This window comes from Cricetulus griseus, chromosome 8 (genome assembly GCF_003668045.3).
Source record: "Cricetulus griseus strain 17A/GY chromosome 8, alternate assembly CriGri-PICRH-1.0, whole genome shotgun sequence".
In the NCBI taxonomy this organism is placed as follows: Eukaryota; Metazoa; Chordata; class Mammalia; order Rodentia; family Cricetidae; genus Cricetulus; species Cricetulus griseus.
Window position 1 is genome coordinate 41,759,535 of NC_048601.1, and position 19,222 is coordinate 41,778,756.

Here is a 19,222-nt window from a genome sequence, read left to right on the forward strand (position 1 = left end):
TCCTACTCTAACACCTAATAGTATCCACACTATCATTTTATATTGAAGGTTTGTAATGAGAGAACACACTAGAGTCTCAGGAACTAGGAGATGAAGGCAGGAGGATTGCCACAGCGTTGATGTCAGGCGGAGTAAAATAGAGAGTGCCAGGCATATGACCAATCAGCCTGGGATAAGAGTAAGACCTGGTCTCTAAAAAATGTATTTTAAATGATGTCAAAGAAAAGCAGCCATGGTGATCAGAATTAGGTTCCAGGATTGAATTAAACCAGGAGTAAGAAGATTCTTCACATTTAATGGACCATTACCCAGCCACGGTGTCCTAAACTAAGAAATGCTTCTTACAAGGATTATGGTGTTCTCTATTGCTGGTCCACAAAAAGCAAACAACAGAGTTGAAATCAGTGATATTTGATTCAGAAGCAGTTTTTGTCTTCATGAACCCAATGGAGGACCAAGTATGGAGTGTACTGAAGGTGTAATTAACCACTATTCATTTGAGATTATGACTTGTTACTTCTTCCTGCACTTTAGGTCTGAGGAAAGAGTTTTGTAGTGTTTAGGTTATTGATACAAAGACACTGGCATGGCAAAAACTGAAAATACAATGGTAACTTAACAGCATCGCAGAAATACAGAAGGAAAAGAGGAAGATGGAGAAGTAGAAAAGGACTCATTGTTTCAAGAAATTAAGATGGAAAGTTTAGATTTGGGCATAACTTGAACCAGGATTCAAGGATCACAATTATCTCATTTCTATGGAATACCTCCCAGTTCTCTTGAGTTCTGAATTCAGTGAGGGAAGCATGACTTTCTTCTTTGCTTAAATGCAAGTGTCACTACTACATCCTTGGCCGCATGAACCATTATTTGTGTCGTTGCCGATTACTGACCTGGTGCAAATGGCATGAAGTATATGAGGCACTTTTTATCTAAATCAGTGGCTCTCAGTGTAAGAAGGGTTTCACACTGGGGCATACTTTGAAATATTTGAGGGTAGTTTTTGTTGTTTTACTGCGGAAAGGTTGGAAGTCCTATGTGCTATAGCCAACATGGTAGAAGATAGAGAGGTTGCCAAATATTATATAATGTGTGAGAGTCACTCACAACAAATGCTTATGCAGTGAGTACCAAGTGCCAAGATATGATGAGGAACTCAAGACTAATGGAGAAGATATCTCTTGTCTCTGGCGCCTGAAGGTTGGGAATGGCTCATGTGTATCAGGATGACTACAGGACAGTCAGTGAAAATCCGCCTCCTGTTATCTGTGTCAAGAAATATTACATTATAACAAAAGCAGGAGAGGATCACTCAGAGATGGAAGTTGAAGCACTTGCTTCTGTAGTATGAAAACCTGCAGAGACATAGTCTAATTGCTGTTTCAGCAAAATAGTTTTCTGCCTTTTACAGTGCGGGGCTGTCATATGGGAAAGTAGAAGATGTGACAATTAAAAAATACTCAAAATATAGATTCCTGTTGTCTTACTAAAACTATTTTCACAGGATTTTAATTGACAAGGCCATCTCAGAATGACATCTCTTTTTATTTAATTAAATGATAATTACATCTTTTCCCTCTCCTCCTTTCTAGCCACCAATGTGCTTTCCTGGCCCAAGCTCCCTTCAAAATTCAGTTTCCTCTTCTTTAATTATTGTTGTGACATATACATATAAACAAGTAAACACATGAATACAACCTGCTGAGTCTGTTCTGTGTTGCTTGCATGTATGTGTTTCTAAGACTGACCACTCAGTAGTATACAACCAACCATAGGGCTTATCCTTGTTAATTGCTCTTCATCTGGGAATGGGGCCTCATGAGATTTCCCCATTTGTAATGGGAAGTTAACTGTTGTTGGAATTGTTAAGGTCTTATTTAAGCAGTCATATTGCCAGGACTTCAAGAATCAGCTTCCTTGTCAAGCTAGAAGGCGCAAACTCACAGGAGAATTCCTGGTCCTCTAGCTCTTGCAATATTTCTCCCATACTCTTCTATTTTGTTCCCCAAGGCTTAAGGACCTAGGCCCTGCCCCAAATGATGTGACAGACTTTGATGGTCCCCCATAGAAGGCCTCACCCTATCTGTTGAGTGGATGAGGGGTGGGATGGGGGCTTGGTGGGGTGCAGGGGATGATGGTAGGGAGAAGGAACTGGCATTGGAATGTAAAATAAGATTGATTTTTATTTAAATAAAAATTTATACAAAAAGAAAATATCTTTCTTATTAATCCATTTCTCCCTTTAGCTTCTGCTCCAGATTTTTCAAGGAACCCTATGAAAAAATTGGTTCAAGTGCAAGTGGGCAGCCTGGTGATCTTGGATTGCAAACCCAGAGCCTCTCCAAGGGCACTTTCTTTCTGGAAGAAGGGAGACACGATGGTGCGAGAGCAGTCAAGGTATTCCATCCTCTAGTACACTGGTTTGCCTTCTTCTCTCCTGTGTCTGCCAGCAAAGTAGGTTTTCAGTATAGAATGTAATACTTCAGCATACAGGAGAATGTAATGTGTTTACAAAACAGAACACTGTTTGTTTTGTCATTAATACTCTCATTAAACTATCAATAGAGTTTTCAAACCTGGTCAATCTTTCTCCTCCTAAAATGTTTTGCTTTGGCAAGGACAGTTTTCTGTGGGCCTCTGGGGACACCATCCAGAAGGATTACAGATTTCAGAGCCCATATGTGAGACTATATCCCAAGACAAAAGAGAAGATGGTAAAATGACCCTTGAAGGGAAATGAACATATTGGTGCCTTCTACTTTGGGATAATTTAGCTATTCCTGAATTTAATTTAAGCAAAGGTTTTCTGCATTTTCTCATTATAATATTGGAATGAAGGAACAGAAGGAGACTTAATTAAATACTTGGATTCTGAACCTGTTCTATCTGGGTTCATGTCTTCACTCCACGTTTTACTAGCTCTCTGAAGTATCCCTAAAACTCCATGCCTTATATCTTTGTTAAGGGGATGATGGTAGCAGTTATTCCCTCATGTTGAGAAGCTTGTTATGGAGATGAAATGCATGAACACACATAAAGCTTGCTGATCAATTCCTGCCAGAGAGTAAGCATGTATGGTGGCTGCTATTACTATTGACTAAATGTTTACTTCTTCCTAGAAGTAAACTTGTGATGGCTGAGAAATAGGCCCAGAGGGCTCATGCCTTTGCCCTGGAAACCTTTGGCTTTGTTGTGTTAAGTGATGTATTAGTTACATTTCTTGTGGCTCAAAAATCATCTTAAGACAAGAGGGTTTATTTTGGCTTGCAGTTTGAGGTGAGAGGCTACAGTCCATCATAGAGAGGACTTCATGGTAGCTACAGCAGCTGTTCACATTGTGTTCACAGTCAGGAAGCAAATAGACTTTTCGGCATCTTTTCTCCTTTTTGGAGGCTCCAAGATCCCAGCCCATGAAATAGTACCTCTCACATTTAGAATGGGTCTTCCCATCTCAACCCAACCTAGGAACTCCCTCAAAGACATGCCCTGACACTGCCTTTCAGTTGATTCTAGATTCTGTCAGGTTGACAAGAAGATTTACCTATACAAGTGACAAAATGAAATTAAAATAACAAATTAAGGTTGCCAGTTGGACAAGGTTTCTTTTTTACATTTATTTATTCATTTACTTGTATGCAAGTGTATATACAAGTCTGAAAGGAGAGAGAGATAGAGAGAGCTCATATGTACTACTCTGATCCTGTGGCAATCACTTCTCTCTTTCCATCATGTAACTTCTGGTGATTAAACTCATACTGTCAAGCTTGGTGGCAGTAACCTTTACTCATTGAACTATGTTGCCAGCCCTGATTTGTCAATTTTAAAATAGAGAGATTAAACTGCAAAACTAACATAAGTACAAGCAAACAAATCACCTGGGCTTTTGAAATTAAATAAGAGAGGAAGAGAAAGGCACAAGGACAGTTTGAGAAAGGTGGTCATCAAGGAAACGGGTCAGAGGAAAGCAACAATGGACCTTGCAGTGGGTTGATGCTTAAAAGACTGGAAGGTACAACAGACAGAGTGCCTGTCTCCATCGTGCCAGGGAACAGGTTTCCAGCCCTGACAGTGTGGGTAAGCACACATGACTCTAGGGTCGTTAGAAGGAATGTAACCCTGTCACCTCAATTTTAGCCAATGGGACCTATGTTGGTATTTTAGGTTGAGGGCTTACATTTGTGGTGATGGAATAAGCAAAGATAGGAAACTTCACACAGAACTCTACACAACTGATCCACTTTTGAACATGCTTCCAGCTAATGAGAGCCTTGAGTATAACTTCTGAGATACTTCAGTGCCAGCTTTTGTGCAGGAGTCTAGCATCGTGGGGGTGGTATCAGGCTTTTTCAATCATAGAACTACAAACATTATTTTGGGAAGTGAGAGGACATTGAACAAGCAGTAAAATCTTCTGCCACAGTCCATGGATTTCCTTTTCTTAAATTACACAGAGCCTTACTACAAACGAACAGCTTTTATATTACAGGTCTGGAGGTATTTTCATAAGAATCCATAAAGCCGCACGTGCCACAATTGCTCCTTTATATAATAGGAGACATCTTTATTAAGATACAAATTCAGGGCAGACCCCAGAGAGCTCTGAGAGCCCCCACCACGGTCCCAGGCTTAGTCATCATCACACCCGGGGAGGAGCCACAGCCATCGCCAGCCGGCAGTCACCACAACCCCAACCATGAGCATCTAGGCCCAGCAACCTCCACACTGCCCAGGCTGCCTCCCCTGCTTCTGCCCTCTCCGCGCTGCTGCAGCAGCAGAGCAGGTAGTTGCTGCCCTGGCAGCCTCACATAGGCAGCAAACTTCCGGCGAGGACAAGAAGTTCATAGCAAGGAAGGTTTGGGGAACAGTAAAACGGTTCAATGTAAGGAATGGTTACGGGCTCACCAACAGGAATGGCACCAAGAAAGACTCATTTGTACACCAGACTGCCATAAAGAAGAATAACCCCAGGAACTATCTTGCTAGTGTAGGAGATGGAGAGACTGTGGAGTTTGATGTTGTTGAAGGAGAAAAGGGTACAAGGGCAGCAAATGTTATAGGCCTGGGTGGAGTTCCAGTTCAAGGCAGTAAACGTGCAGCAGCCCGTAACCATTATAGAAGCTATCCACGTCGAAGGGGTCCTCCAAGCAATTACCAAAATAGTGAGAGTGGGAAAAAGAATGAGGGATCAGAAAGTGGTCCTGAAGGCCAAACCCAACAATGCTGGTCCTATCGCAGGTGAAGGTTCCCACCTTACTACTTGCAGAGACCCTATGGCCGTCTCGACTGCAGTATTCCAACCTTCCTGTTCAAGCAGAAGTCATAGAGCATGCTGACAACCAGAGTACAGGAGAAGAACATATACCAGTGAGACAGAATATGTATCGGGGTTACAGACCACGATTCCGCAGGGGCCCTCCTTGCCAAAGACAGTATAGAGAGGATGGCAATGAAGAGGACAAGGAAAATCAAGGAGATGAGACCCAGGGTCAGAAGCCACCTCAACGTTGGTATCACTGCAACTTCAATTACCAGAACAGATGCCCAGAGAACCCTAAACCACAAGATGGCAAAGAGACAAAAGCTGCAGATCCACCAGCTGAGGCTGACCAGAGTGGGGCTGAGGAAATGCCGGCTTACCATCTCTGTCATCATCTGGTTTGGTCATCCAACAAGAAGAAATGAATATGAAATTCAAGCAATAAGAAATGAACAAAGATTGGAGCTGAAGACCTTAAGTGCTTGTTTTTGCCTTTTGACCAGATACACTAGAACTATTTGCATTGTCTATGCAGCATGAGGTTTTTATTATTTTTGCCTCAAAATGTCTCTTTTTGGTAATGACAAACGTGTTTTTTTTTTTTTTTTTCAAAGGTCTGCTTTTTCACAATACACCTTTAATGGTTTTTAAATTGTTTCATATCTGGTCAATTTGATATTTTTAAGAACTTCACACTTAATTTGTAATAAAAGCTTACAACTTGATTTTTTTTTAAAAAAAAGTCAACAAACTGCAAGCACTTGTTATTAAAGGTCTTAAATAAAAAAAAATTAAAAAGATACAAATTCAAATGAACAATAGAAACTCCAAAGTAACTGTGTCTTGACACAGCCAAACAAGTTAAACAGAAGGAGGATGTGACTGACTGACTTAGTGTTGGATTTTGGAAATAGGCTTAAACAAGTACACTTTGTGGTCAAAATACTTAGTTTTGGCTACTCTGTAAGTTAAGACCTCCAATATAACTATATAAGTTAAGGCCTCTTAGGTTAGTCATTCTTTTGACTGTGTGAGTCATAGATTAGTTCTTTTCTAAGGGCTCCAGTTCTTTGCACAATGGTAAGCCTACTTGTCCTCACAGCAGTATACATCCTAAACAGAGGTCTATAACCTTAATTTTAAATGGGGATAAAAAAGATTAAGGGATTATCCAAGGCACCCAAGGAGAGATTTACCCTGCACAATATACAATGATGTCTTGGGAAAGAGTGTAAGTTTGGAATGTAAACAGGAATTTGCAACTTGCCTGCTTGCTACTTCGATGTCTTAGGATCAGTTATGTGAGACCTCCCAACCTTTCTTTCCTTACCTATTAAAAGAGACATTACCTGTGTGTCTTAGATGCAATGATATAATCATTTAACACACACACCTTATGTTGGCAGATATGTTGAATAGTAAAAGTGAGTTTCATTGCATGCACAATATTAAAAGAAATTATAACTTAAAGAGGTTCTAGTTCTCTGCATGTTCAGTGCTTGGTTGCTCTTTCTAAAGATAGACATTCCAGGCTAACCTGACTCCATGGAGACACAGGCCCTTGGTTTGGTGCCCCACCAGTATACCTCATTAATCTAGAGGACTACTTGAACATCAGTTGCTGAGTGAGTGTTAACTCTAGGAAGAGCAGGAAGAAGGTATAAATGTGAGCATTTTTTAAATGAATTCCAAGAAGTTCCATCTGGTACTTTCTTTTTTCACCTTATCAATAATATATTCCCTTGGCTAAGATAACAGCAAAAGAAGTTGGGCAGTATGGATGTGTAGCTACTACACAGGGTAATGTCCTATGACTACTGTGGAGTCTGTTTTTCAGGAGAAAGAGAATGATGGTTACTGCTCTATCTGAGTCAAAAGGGAAAAAATGCCAGTTCCCTATGAATGTAGGCTACTGGCAGCAAATATACTTACTTAATCTTTACTTGTTTAATTACTTACTTTGAGGTGCTGGATATTGAATCTGGGCACTGAACTATCCATAACAGTATAGATCTGTATCAATAAGGCACATCCCAACCAACAAATACATTTCTATTGAGCAAGTAATCTATATTACGGTGTCATTTAAAGTCTAAATTATATTTCATTTTATTTTTACAAGCCAGGTACACAACTTTAATTTCAGCAGCCAGAAGCTAGGAGGTGATGGTACATACCTTTAATCCTACAACTCAGGATTAAGAGGTAGCTGGATCTCTCTGAGTTCAAGGCCATCTAGGGATACACAATATTAAATTAATCTAAAAGAGAAACAGAGCTCATGCTTTAATCCCAGGACTAGAGATGTATATAAGACAGGAGCAAGGATTCAGGAGATATTCATTCTCCAGCCATGCTGAGGAGAGGCACCAGGATCAACCCATTCAGCCTGATATAGTGGTAAGAGCTAGTGGCCTGCTACTTTGCTTTTCTGACATTCAGCTTGAAGTTTGAACACCAATATCATTCTTTGGATCTTTTATTTTTTTCATGTTACAAGATCCTTATATCTCCCCTTCCAGGTGGATACTTGTCTCTATTAAGGTTCCTCTTATTACCTAGCTTCTCTGTGGTCATTGATTTTAGGCAGGTTTTATGTCTAATATCCAATTACATGTGAGTACACACTGTGTTTATCTTTCTTGGACTGGGTTACCTCATTTAGAATTTTTTTTCTAGTTCCATCCATTTTCCTGCATATTTCATGATGTCATTGTTTTTTGTTTTGTTTTGTTTTGGTGTTTACAGCTAGTAGTACTCCATTGTGTAAATGTACCACATTTTCTTTATCCATTCTTCAGTTGAGGGCCATCTAGGTTGTTTATAGGTTCTGGCTATTATGAATAATGCTTCTATGAACACAGTTGAGCAAACGTCCTTGTGGTATGACTGTACATCCTTTGGGTATATACCCCTGAGTGTTATTGCTGGGTCTTGAGGCAGATTGACTCCCAATTTTTAAAGAAACTACCATACTGATTTTCAAAGCAGATGTACAAGTTTGCACTCTCAGAGTAAAGGTTAGGAAAAGATTTTCCAATAAAATGTTCCTAAGAATCAAGCTGGTGTAGTTATCCTAATATCTAACAAATTAGATTTCAAACTAAAATTAATCAAAAGAGGTGAAGAGGGACATTTCATATTCATCGCGGGAAAATTCCAGCAAGATGAAGTCTCATTCCTGAATATCTATGCACCTAATACAAAAGCACCCACATTTGTAAAAGAAACAATACTAAAACTCAAATAACATATAAAACCCCACTTGTAGTAGGAGATTTCGACACCCTGTTCTCACCACTGGATATGAATACCAGACAGAAACTTAACAAAAAAACAAAGGAACTAACTGAAGTTATGACCCAATTAGGTTTAATAGACGTGTATAGAACATTCCATTCCAAACACAACAGAATATACCTTCTTCTCAGCACTACATGGGACCTTCTCTAAAAGTGACCACATATTCGGCAACAAAGCACACATCAACAGATACAAAAGAATTGGAATAATCCCCTAAATTAGATTTTGAAAGGATAAAATTATAATAACTTTAATTAATTATATATGACTAGATAAATCATACAATACGTTTACATAAGTCTTTCTACCAAGTTTGTCAGTTTCTGTATATCAGCAAAGTAGATTTTTTCTTTTTCTTTTTCTTTGAATTAGAAACAAGATTGTTTTAAATGTCAATCACAGTTACTGCTCCCTCCACTCATCACCTACCACACCCCCCAACTAAAACCCTACCTATCACATACCTTTTCTGCTACCCAGGGAAGGTGAGGCCTTCCATAGTGAGTCATCAGAGTCTGTCATATCCTTTGGGATAGGGCCTAGGGCCACCCCCGTGTAGATGTGGACTTTGGGAGTCCATTCCACATAGAGGGATACTCCTAAAGTAGAATTTTTAATCAAACTTGAGAATTGAATCAAAATTTTTGAGAACCACCCTATACTAATAAGGCATTTTTAAATTTTTAAAACAATCTTATTTTATGTATCAATCCAAGTTCCCTGTCCTTCTCATCCTTTCATTCTCCCCTTCTCCCCACCTTCTCCCCCATCTACCCCTCAGAGAGAGTGAGGAGTCCCATGAGGAATCAACAAAGTCTCTCACATCACTTGAGGCAGGACCAAGTCCCTCCCACCTGTACCTAGGCCTAGTAAGGTATCCCTCCATAGGAATGGGCTCCAAAAAGCCATTTCATGTACTAGGGATAAATTCTGGTTCCACAGCTAGTGGCCCCACAAACTACTCAAGCCACCAAACTGTCACCCACATTCAGAGAGCCAGGTTCACTATTATGCTGGTTCCCCAGCTATCAGTTCAGAGTCAGTGAGCTCCCACTTTCTGTGGGTTTCCTCATTATGGTCTTGAGCTCTTTACTCATAGTATCACTCCTCCCTCTCTTCAACTGGACTCCAGGAGCTCTGCTTATATCAGTTACTGAATGAAGAATCTATGATGGCATTTAAGGTAGTCATCAATCTGATTATAGGAAAGGCCAGTTAAGACAACCTCTCCACTATTGTTTAGATTCTTATCTGGCATCATCTTCGTGGATTCCTAGGCATTTCCCCAGTGCCAGATTTTGGGGTGACCCCATAAAATAATGGCTCTCTCTATCAAGGTATCTCTTTCCTTTTTCTTCCTCTCTGTCCATCCTCCAACCAGGTCTTTTTGATCCTTCATGTTCTCCTTCCCTCTCCCATTCTTCCCTCCCCACTTCCCTACCACCTAATTTACTCAGGATATCTTGTCTATTCTTCCTTTCTGGGGATCAATGTATGTTTCTCTTAGGGACTTCTTCCTTGTTTCCTGGCTTCTCTGGAGTTGTGGATTGTAGGCTGGTTATCCTTTGCTTTAAGTCTAACATCCACTTATCAGTGACTACATACCATGTTTGTCTTTCTGTGTCTGGGATACCTTATTTGGGAAGAATTTTTTTCTAGTTCCACCTATTTTCCTGGAAATCTAATGAGGTTATCATTTTTTACAGCTGAGTAGTACTCCATTGTGTAAATGTACCACATTTTCTTTATCTATTCTTTGGTTGATGGACATCTAGGTTGTTTCCAGGTTCTGGGCAGTACAAATAATGCTGCAATAAACACATTTGGGCAAATGCCCTTGTGGTATAAGTGTGCCTCCTTTGGGTATATGCTCAAAAGTGGTATTGCTGGGTCTTGAGGTAGATTGATTCCCAATTTTCTGAGAAACTGCCATGGATGGTTTTGAACATAAGAAACATTTTGTTTTTCAACACAGAGTTTCTCTGTGTAGGTTTGGCTGTCCTGGAACTCTCTCTGTAGACCAGGCTGGCCTTGAACCCAGAGATCCATCTGCCTCTGCCTCTGCCTCTGCCTCTGCCTCTGCCTCCACCCCCAAGTGCTGGGATTAAAGTCATGTGCCACCATTTCCTACCAATTTCTGGTCTCTCTCTCTCTCTCTCTCTCTCTCTCTCTCTCTCTCTCTCTCTCTCTCTTTTTTGGTTTTTTGAGACAGGGTTTCTCTGTGGCTTTGGAGGCTGTCCTGGAACTAGCTCTTGTAGACCAGGCTGGTCTCCAACTCACAGAGATCTGCCTGCCTCTGCCTCCCGAGTGCTGGGATTAAAGGCGTGGGCCACCAACGCCCGGCTAATTTCTGGTCTCTTAAGTCCTCATTTTGTTTATACATTTGAAAACAGTTTGAGTTCTGAATGCATGTCAGGCATAAGATATTTCCTTTGTATTAGAAAATTACTTGCTACTCTTTGTTGCTTTTCTATGGCCAGACAGGTGATAGAGCAATTACATCAAAACTCTATTGGCAAAGTACAGGCTATTCAAATTTCTCCGAGAAGGTTGCATCTCCACATTGTGGGTCAAGTTTACAAAACTTTTATAACAAGACATGAAAGATTCAAGGGATTTGCTAGAGAAGAATATTCCAACTAGAAGCAGAAGCATGCAAAGATTCAGTGACAGTTAGGGATGGGTATTGCTTGAGTCTGCTCCACCTGCTATAACAGTATGCATTAGACTTGGTAATTTATAAATAACAATTTATCTATGTTCTGAGAACTAGATATTATTAAGTTCAAGGTGATCATAGATTTCATAAGAGTCGATGCTCTGCTCCTTAAATAGCACCTTCAGGAAGCTCCCTTTAACATTTTGCCTACGGGCAGTAATTCTATTTGTATCACTGAAACCTATATAACTTTTATTCTTCCACATAGCACTGGGAAGCAACAGAATAAAGCAAAGTGACAGGGTTAAAAGGTCAAACTTATGTTAAAAAAATAATAATAACAGTGCTACTGGTGGACTGAAGGAAATGGAAGACTGAAGACAAGAGTCAGTCATCAGTAACCCACCGGTCTGAGGGAGAAAGTAGTATGGCCATAGCTACACAAATAGCAGTGGAATACGGAGAAGACTGGAAAATTCAGTAAAGGCTTAACTTGGCAGTGCTTCAGGGGGTTTGTGATTGGATGTGAAGATAGATAGCAGGGAGAAGTCCTAGATTTCTGGTTCAGACATCAGGGATCATGGTAGATGGAGTCAATATTACAAAGAAACTTAACAGAAAATGCAGAGTTGGGAAGAATATGCTGAGTTCACATTAAGTCGTGTTAAATTACAAAGCCAGCTACATAGTTGTATGTACAGACCCACAGACATATTACAGATAGATAGATAGATAGATAGATAGATAGATAGATCCATATATAGATAGATGCATGTATACAGAGATAAAAAGATAAGATGATAGTGATAGATAGGTTATATGTAGATGGATGGATATAGAACAAGTTATAGATATTATGGAGGGACAGACAGATGGTAGATGGAGGGATTGATGATGAATAATTAATAGGTATGTTGATAGACAAATAGGTATCAGTAGCTTGCTAGAAAGATAGGTAGAGATGTGGATCGATGTATATTAGTTATAGAAAGGTTACATAGAGTTAGATATCATGGAAAGGAAATACATTATTGACAAATAGGTGAATAAATAGATAATAGATGTAAAGATAATTACAGAAAGTAGAATGGCATTGGATGGATAATATCAGTATGAAATTGGAACTAATGAAAGACCTGAGGAAATTTGGGCATCTTTATACATGTAGATTTGACCCCTAATATGGGACAGTGAACATAATTATATGTGAAGGTAGATATCATTAGTAGAAGAGGACATGCATCATACTCTGAAACTTGTAGTCACTCAAGTTATAAGTAGAGAGGCCTGTTTTCATTATTTCATCTCTTACTTGATTTATTAAGTAAAGGTCAGCATTTAAAAAATTATTCCAAATCTCAAAATTAAAAGCATTCAGTACTGAGTAAAGATTTATTTCTTCCATCATTCACTACTTCACAAAGCCACAAGAAGCAGTTCTCAGAGGAAAAGAAATGCCCTCTCCCTTTTAGCATCTGTGGTTGCCCGGCATGTCTCAGCTTTAACCCACGACAGTCATAGGTTTGGCCTGAGTAGGGGGTGTGTGGACCTGGAAACTCCTAGTAACCCAGCAGCGATAAATACCAAACACAGGCATCTTGTCATCTTTAGAGAGCTCTCAGTTCCATGTTGTAGAACTAGAGTCATTTCTTTATTAGCCATCTTTTCTGCTGTTTTTTAACCATCCTGCCAATACCACGAGGGAACCATTTCTCTCCTTGTTCTCCTCTCTGCTCTGGTTGCTTGCCCCTAATTCCTGTCCTCCCTAGTTCCTCACACACCTGGCACCTCCACCCAGGTGCAGGCCTATTCAGATGCTTAGGCCCACAGAGATGCAAATAGGAGGCATATTACCCTGAGGCCATAGTAAACAATAGTAGCCCTACTGGCAATTAACAATACAATAGTGGGCGGAGCTTTCCAGTGCCCCTGTTTGCTGAAGCTGGAGGCTGGGCCCCAAAATATTTCATAACAGAATTATTTGGTCCCCCACAAGCATCCAACAATATTTTACTAGGTTTCAATGTTTTAATTTCCTGCCATTTATTTATTCACCTAAAATCATTTGTTTTCAAGAGAGATAAATTAAACTGGATATTTTGCCTCCCTTAAGCAAAGTAAAATTGAAAACAAGAGATGAGAATATGAAGAGATGTGAATTACAAGAAGAAATAAAGAGTTAGCTTATTTGAAATAATTTGTAGCATCACTTAGTGGTACTTAAGATGCATTTGCAACTTAGTTTTCAAAATTAGGCCATTCATTTAATAGTACATATTTTATTGAAATGACCATAACTTAAAAGAAAATCCAAGAATAGCAAATTATTCCTAATTAGACACATTAAAATCATTCCAAAGATTCTATGCAGATATGGAAATGCTTTATAGATAAAAATTGTAAAGATATATTTCAAATATGAATAACCACAATCTAGGTAGTTTTTTAAAAACAGTGTACCCAATCCTTAATCTATCTTTTTGTACATAGAAACTGTCCTTGACATTCAGTGGGCTTTATATACTGCATGGCTCCATAGATATTGTATCACTAGAGAAGGTTCTGGGTTGGGGGCAGAAAAGAAGTGATTATTGTGATCAGGTGGGGAGTATGACTTGGGGGATCCAGGGACAATTTAGTGGAAAGGGAAATGTATAATTCTTGCTTATAGTAAATTCTACTTATGTGACTATGTTCATTTGATAGAACCCCCAGGATTGGACATCATAAACAGTGAATTACGCTCATATAAGCAATATGTTAAATAAAATCTACACACAATTTCTTATTCATCCTACCTTATCTTGAAGGCACCAGCCCCCCATTTCGGCAGCCATGACAGTAACACATGCTCGCTATGACCTTGCCTTAGTCACTAGAGGTTAGGTGCCTGCCTTGTGACAAGGAACCAATTAGAAGTTAGCTGGTGGCGCTATGCTTTATGACTCTGGGTATACTTTATGAACAAGCACACAACAATGATACGCAGAGCATAGCAGCCACCCTGGGAGGGCCTATGGGCCATAACAACCAATTGGCCAACCAACACAGGGCAAGCCCTCCAAGCCTGGAGGCACACTAGCCCTGAGTCTGTGCGTACCCCTAGACACTCCCCTTACTCTGCCCTACAAGATCACTCGGCAGCCGGTTCAAGTGGTCTTTGCTAGCCGCCATGGCGGGTGGGTGAAAGACCCCAGCTAACATGGGTTAGCTCATTAAAAAACAATAAAGCCTCATGCAGTTTGCATCAAGCTCTTGAATCTGCCTGGTCATTGGGGTGACAGTGGTCGTGGCCTGGGACCCCGGATACCTGAGTTTTCCGGGGGGTCTAACAATCTTTGTGATTAGTACTAACTAGTTTAAAAGCCTAAGAAAATCCTCTCAAGTAGTCATATCAAATAACTGCAAGAGGAGAATGTAAATATTTGTCAGACCAGGATTGTTGTGTCAGAGTGAGGGCCATTTCTAGAGGCCATAGCATCCAATGCGCCATGCCTGTGAAAGTCATTGCTATCCAGATAATGGGTCTGACTGCATTTCGCCTTGGCTTAAGATATTGGTCAAATAGTTTCTATCTCTGTCTCATCTGTATTTTCTCATGTTTCTCGGCTTCTTTCTGATAGCCATGGAGTCATTTCCCTTTATGCTGTCAAAAACACAAGGGTGGCTCCTCTGGCTTTTCAAGCCTTCCATTGCTCCCCTATACCTAAGAGCTCAGAAGCTCAGCTCTCTCTCTCTCTCTCTCTCTCTCTCTCTCTCTCTCTCTCTCTCTCCTTATCACTCACGCATTTAAGAATTTAAGAGCTGCTCCCTTATAGCTCTCACACTCAGGTAGGCAGAAACTCAGTGAACTGAAATTAATCTGCCTTCTGGCCGCTACTAAGATCTCAGAGAAACATTTACCTCCTATGTTTTTAACTCCAAATCAATCTCCAACTGTCTACCATTGGAGAACAAAGGGGAGTTTTGCTTAATGTCTGTGATTCTGGCACTTTAAGAAGCTAGTTGCTATTTGATTAGTGGTTGATGTGCCTATCAACCTCTTGGAGGGAAGGTGCTTCATATTGTCCACTAATTTGTCACATCTTTATTCTGTGCTGGGGTGAGTGGCTGACAGTGAGATGAATAAGAAGCATCAAGAGCTTTCAAAGTGGAAAACTAAGACATCAATTATAGTGAGGTAGAATGCATGAATAAAGTGATAATATAATTTATTTTACACATGGGGACATTTTCAAAGAAAGGGGTTATTGCTAACTGTTATTCTTAGACAGTAAACATGAAAGTGGACAGTCTACAGACACTTGGTGCCACTCTTCTGTCCAGGAAGCAGGAGATTATAACCCCACTGCTCAAAAAGCACAAAGAGATGACACCTGGGACAAGGAGATAACATTATCGAGCAGGTGGTTCACTGGGACTTGAAATGGAACAAAGTGGTAGATTAGGGAAAATACCATCTAAACAGGAGGGTACATTGATAAGGAGTTATATAGCTTCACCTGAGTTCTTCAAGGGGCAGAGCCGTCTGTCTCCTTCCAAGGGAAGCAACAGTAAGCAATGTTCTTAGAGAAGATTGAGCATCCTGGGTCAAGAGACTCACAGAGCAGAGAAGGTTCTTCTTTTGTGCTTTGCTTTCTCGGCACAGACTTCCCATGGATTTTTGCTGGAAGGAGAAGAGGATATGAGAAATTTTCTCATATCCCAACTACCTGTGAGAAAATTTATGAGTGAAAACAGTCATGATGGTGTGATCTAAGACCTTGTTCTGCCATGGGATTCACAGACAGCCATAAAAACCAAAGCCTTTCTGCCATACTCTGTAAGAAAACACTGCCACAGTCTGCACACCTTCATTGAGTCACAAAGGAACTTTAATTCCCTGTGAAGATATTTATAGTATTATTTAAATGAGTTATTAGTGCCTGATTGCCAAGAAGTCTGATGCTGGCTATTCACATTATTTACTATGTAAAAAGTTTAATGTAAGTTTTTATCTATTTCCTTATTGAATTTTAGCATATGGAAACAACAAAACAAGAAAAATCTGGGTCATATCTTGGTTTACCACTTATCCACCCATATGATATCAGCATTTGCATGACTCATAAATCTTTGCTTCATTTTTTTTTTTTTTTATGAACCAGGGTCAAGAATCCTACACTTGTAGCCTTCAGCAATCTGTTGGGTAATATTTACTTGACTCTCTTGACAAGGATTGAAAACTTAGAATTTGAAAAATTATTTATGTCTCTGCCTTCAACATTTTTTTCATTCTAGACCTCATTTATATCATAGAATGTCACCCAAAATGATAAAAATAAAGTATTAAGGATTATAGTGGCTCATAATGCACTTCAGGAAATCTAGCTAAAGCAATGACCAGTACTTTAATAAGAATTAACTTCTTAGTTAGTATTATTTGGATATCTTAAAGGTAACAAATTTTAAGTAGAAAGAGAAATAAAAAATAAACCTTCCTTTTTTTGAGTGGTGAACTGACTTTTGTGTAATTTAAACGTTATGGAAACAAATTCCATCACTATATTATTTTAAAGAAATTACTGACAAGTGGTCTCTCAAATTGCATCAGTTAAATTGTGTGATGACTATGGGATAGTTAAATCCATAATTCCCCATTAGATTTTATGGATTGTGAAAGTTATGGCACTTTTAGAAATCTTTTGTTAGTTTTATGACTTTGGTAAGGAAAAGATGATCAATGAATCTCAAAGTTCAGGGTTTCAGAATCCTCTTCAAGATAGCCTATTGCCAGAACTGCACCAAATAACTAAAATTTGTGCTCAAATTTGATGACTTACTTATTCATATTTTCTACCTATATAATATTGAGTTTTAGAATTTTATATTAGAATTTTTAACTAAACACCGAAACTCCACATGTGCTTATACACATCTCAGTCTCCCTACTCTATCTCCATGATCACACACATTGTTCAGAACAATCTTCACAGTTGTATAAAAATGCACTTTGGTTTTCTTCTACTAAAGTGTTTATGATTGGGAAGGAGATGCTATATCTTAAACTCATCTTGATTGTCTAACATAGTCACAATGGAGTACAAGCAGACATACTGTCCCGACCCACAGGATGTCAACCTGGGGCAAGAAAGTCAGAGATAGGGAATGGGGACAAGAGACACAGCCAGAAAGACCACAAGACAGGATTCTGATCATGTGGCAAACTTTATTTTTCTTAGGCTAGCTTATATAGTCAGTAGAGCAGGATATGGAGAGGGGTAGAATGTGTTGTTTGTGTACCAGGTGTTAGTGTAGGCAGGATATTAGGAAGCCACAAAGAGGATGTTTGGCAGGGTAAAGAGTTCATGATTAAGAGGTCCAGGAAGGGTTGCCTAGGTGACTGAGCCTGTGCGTGGAGGACTGGGTCAAGTTGTTTTCTTTTCTTGAGCTGAGGTTCTAAGGAGCTGCTATGTAAAGGTTAACTATGTGGCAAGCCAAGCATGGCCTAGGATCTCATGCCAAGCCCTGAGATTTGGGTCCCAACAACATATGATTACCTTGTGAATAGTTTTTATTTACTTACTTCGGGAAAAGCAAGTAAACGGACATGCAAGCTACCAAGTGCAAATGGAAGTAAGAGGACATCTTATAGGAATCAGTTTTCTCAGTTCACTGTGTGTATCCCAGTCATCAAACTCAACTGTGTCGGATCTAACAGAAAATTCTTATTCCAGATGGACAATTTCATCTGTCCCTTTGTGAAGGAGAAAGAAATGATTCCCTACTGCACTCTTCACTTATTCTCCTGACATTTACTCTAATAAGAATCTGTCTCCTTGATTTTAGAAGGTCCAGCTTGTTGCTCAGCTTGGCTTTATTCCTATGCTCATGAGAAACTGTTGTTTCTCACCACAGAATATCTGGCTCTTCTTTCCCCTGAACACTGTAGTGGTTTATGTCAGTTATACAATTTCGGGCAGCAACAATTTTATTGATGATCCTCCAAACACTTCAATATGTGTTCCAACTGTCACTGCAAAACATGTCATGCTAAAATACAATGATATAAAGCACAATTCATGCTGTCATCTCACCCAGTTTTGTGAATCAGAAACCCAGGAAATATCTGGTTGTGTGTGCCCAGTGTGCCCTGTGGTGGCTGGAGTATAAGAAGCTGGGAGATGATTTGTTTTATAGTACCAAATTTTTTCCTTGTGAAGTTTGTATAAGCTAGTTTAGGTTTCACCACCTGCAGTGAATGCTTCCATGGAACAACTAATGGCATTAAAAGAAATCAGTGTTGAAGCTAGCAAGTTTGCCAAATCACCAATGTTCCATGTTAAATTCTGGTCCCAGTAATAAATAACATATAACCAGTTTATTGCAAGGGACTGACTGTTTTGACTCATGGTTTAAAAAGTTTTAGTCCAAGTTCAATTGACTTAATTATTGTAGGCTTGTATTGAGGCCAGACACCATGATGGGAGTACATGGGAACGAAATCAGTACCCTTGCAGCAGGAAGATAAAGAGAGCAGAGTTCACAGTCCCCTGAGACCATGCCCTCAACAAACAGGACCTTCCCCTCCACTAAGACTCATATCTTAAAGGTTTCATCAAACACAGCACCATGCTGGGCACCAAGCCTATTTTAAGATTGGACTTTTAGGAGACCTGAAGATACAGTTTGTAGCACTTGCCAGGAAAAAGTGTCAAATTTCCTATAGTTCATTGGTTATAAAAATTCTTTATGTCATTTGAGTGTTGGTTTGTATGGTTGGTTTTTTGTGGTGTTTTTCTTTTACTTTATTGATGTGTACCTGGCAAAATTGTATGTACTTAAGAGAAATATGGTAAAGTTTTGATGATTGTGTACAATTGGAAATGACTGCTGAGTTTAACTAATTACTATGCCTACTTCCTCACCTATGTATAATGCTTTTGCATGTGGTAAACATACTTACTATCAACTTTCATATCAAATTTCAAATGTCTGAACAATATCAACCACAATCCCCATGC

General features: G+C 39.5%; 1 protein-coding gene and 1 pseudogene across 1 annotated transcript in view; both read left to right on the plus strand.

Moving 5' to 3' along the window:
* The window catches only part of Cntn3 (contactin 3), a 296,693-nt gene that overhangs the window by 192,369 nt on the left and 85,102 nt on the right, over positions 1-19,222 (plus strand). The window contains exon 10 of the mRNA XM_027428982.2: positions 2,247-2,397. Within this exon, the coding sequence (XP_027284783.1) occupies positions 2,247-2,397 (151 nt within the window). The remainder of the gene's footprint in view (positions 1-2,246; positions 2,398-19,222) is intronic.
* Positions 3,991-5,682, plus strand: LOC113837028 (annotated as a pseudogene).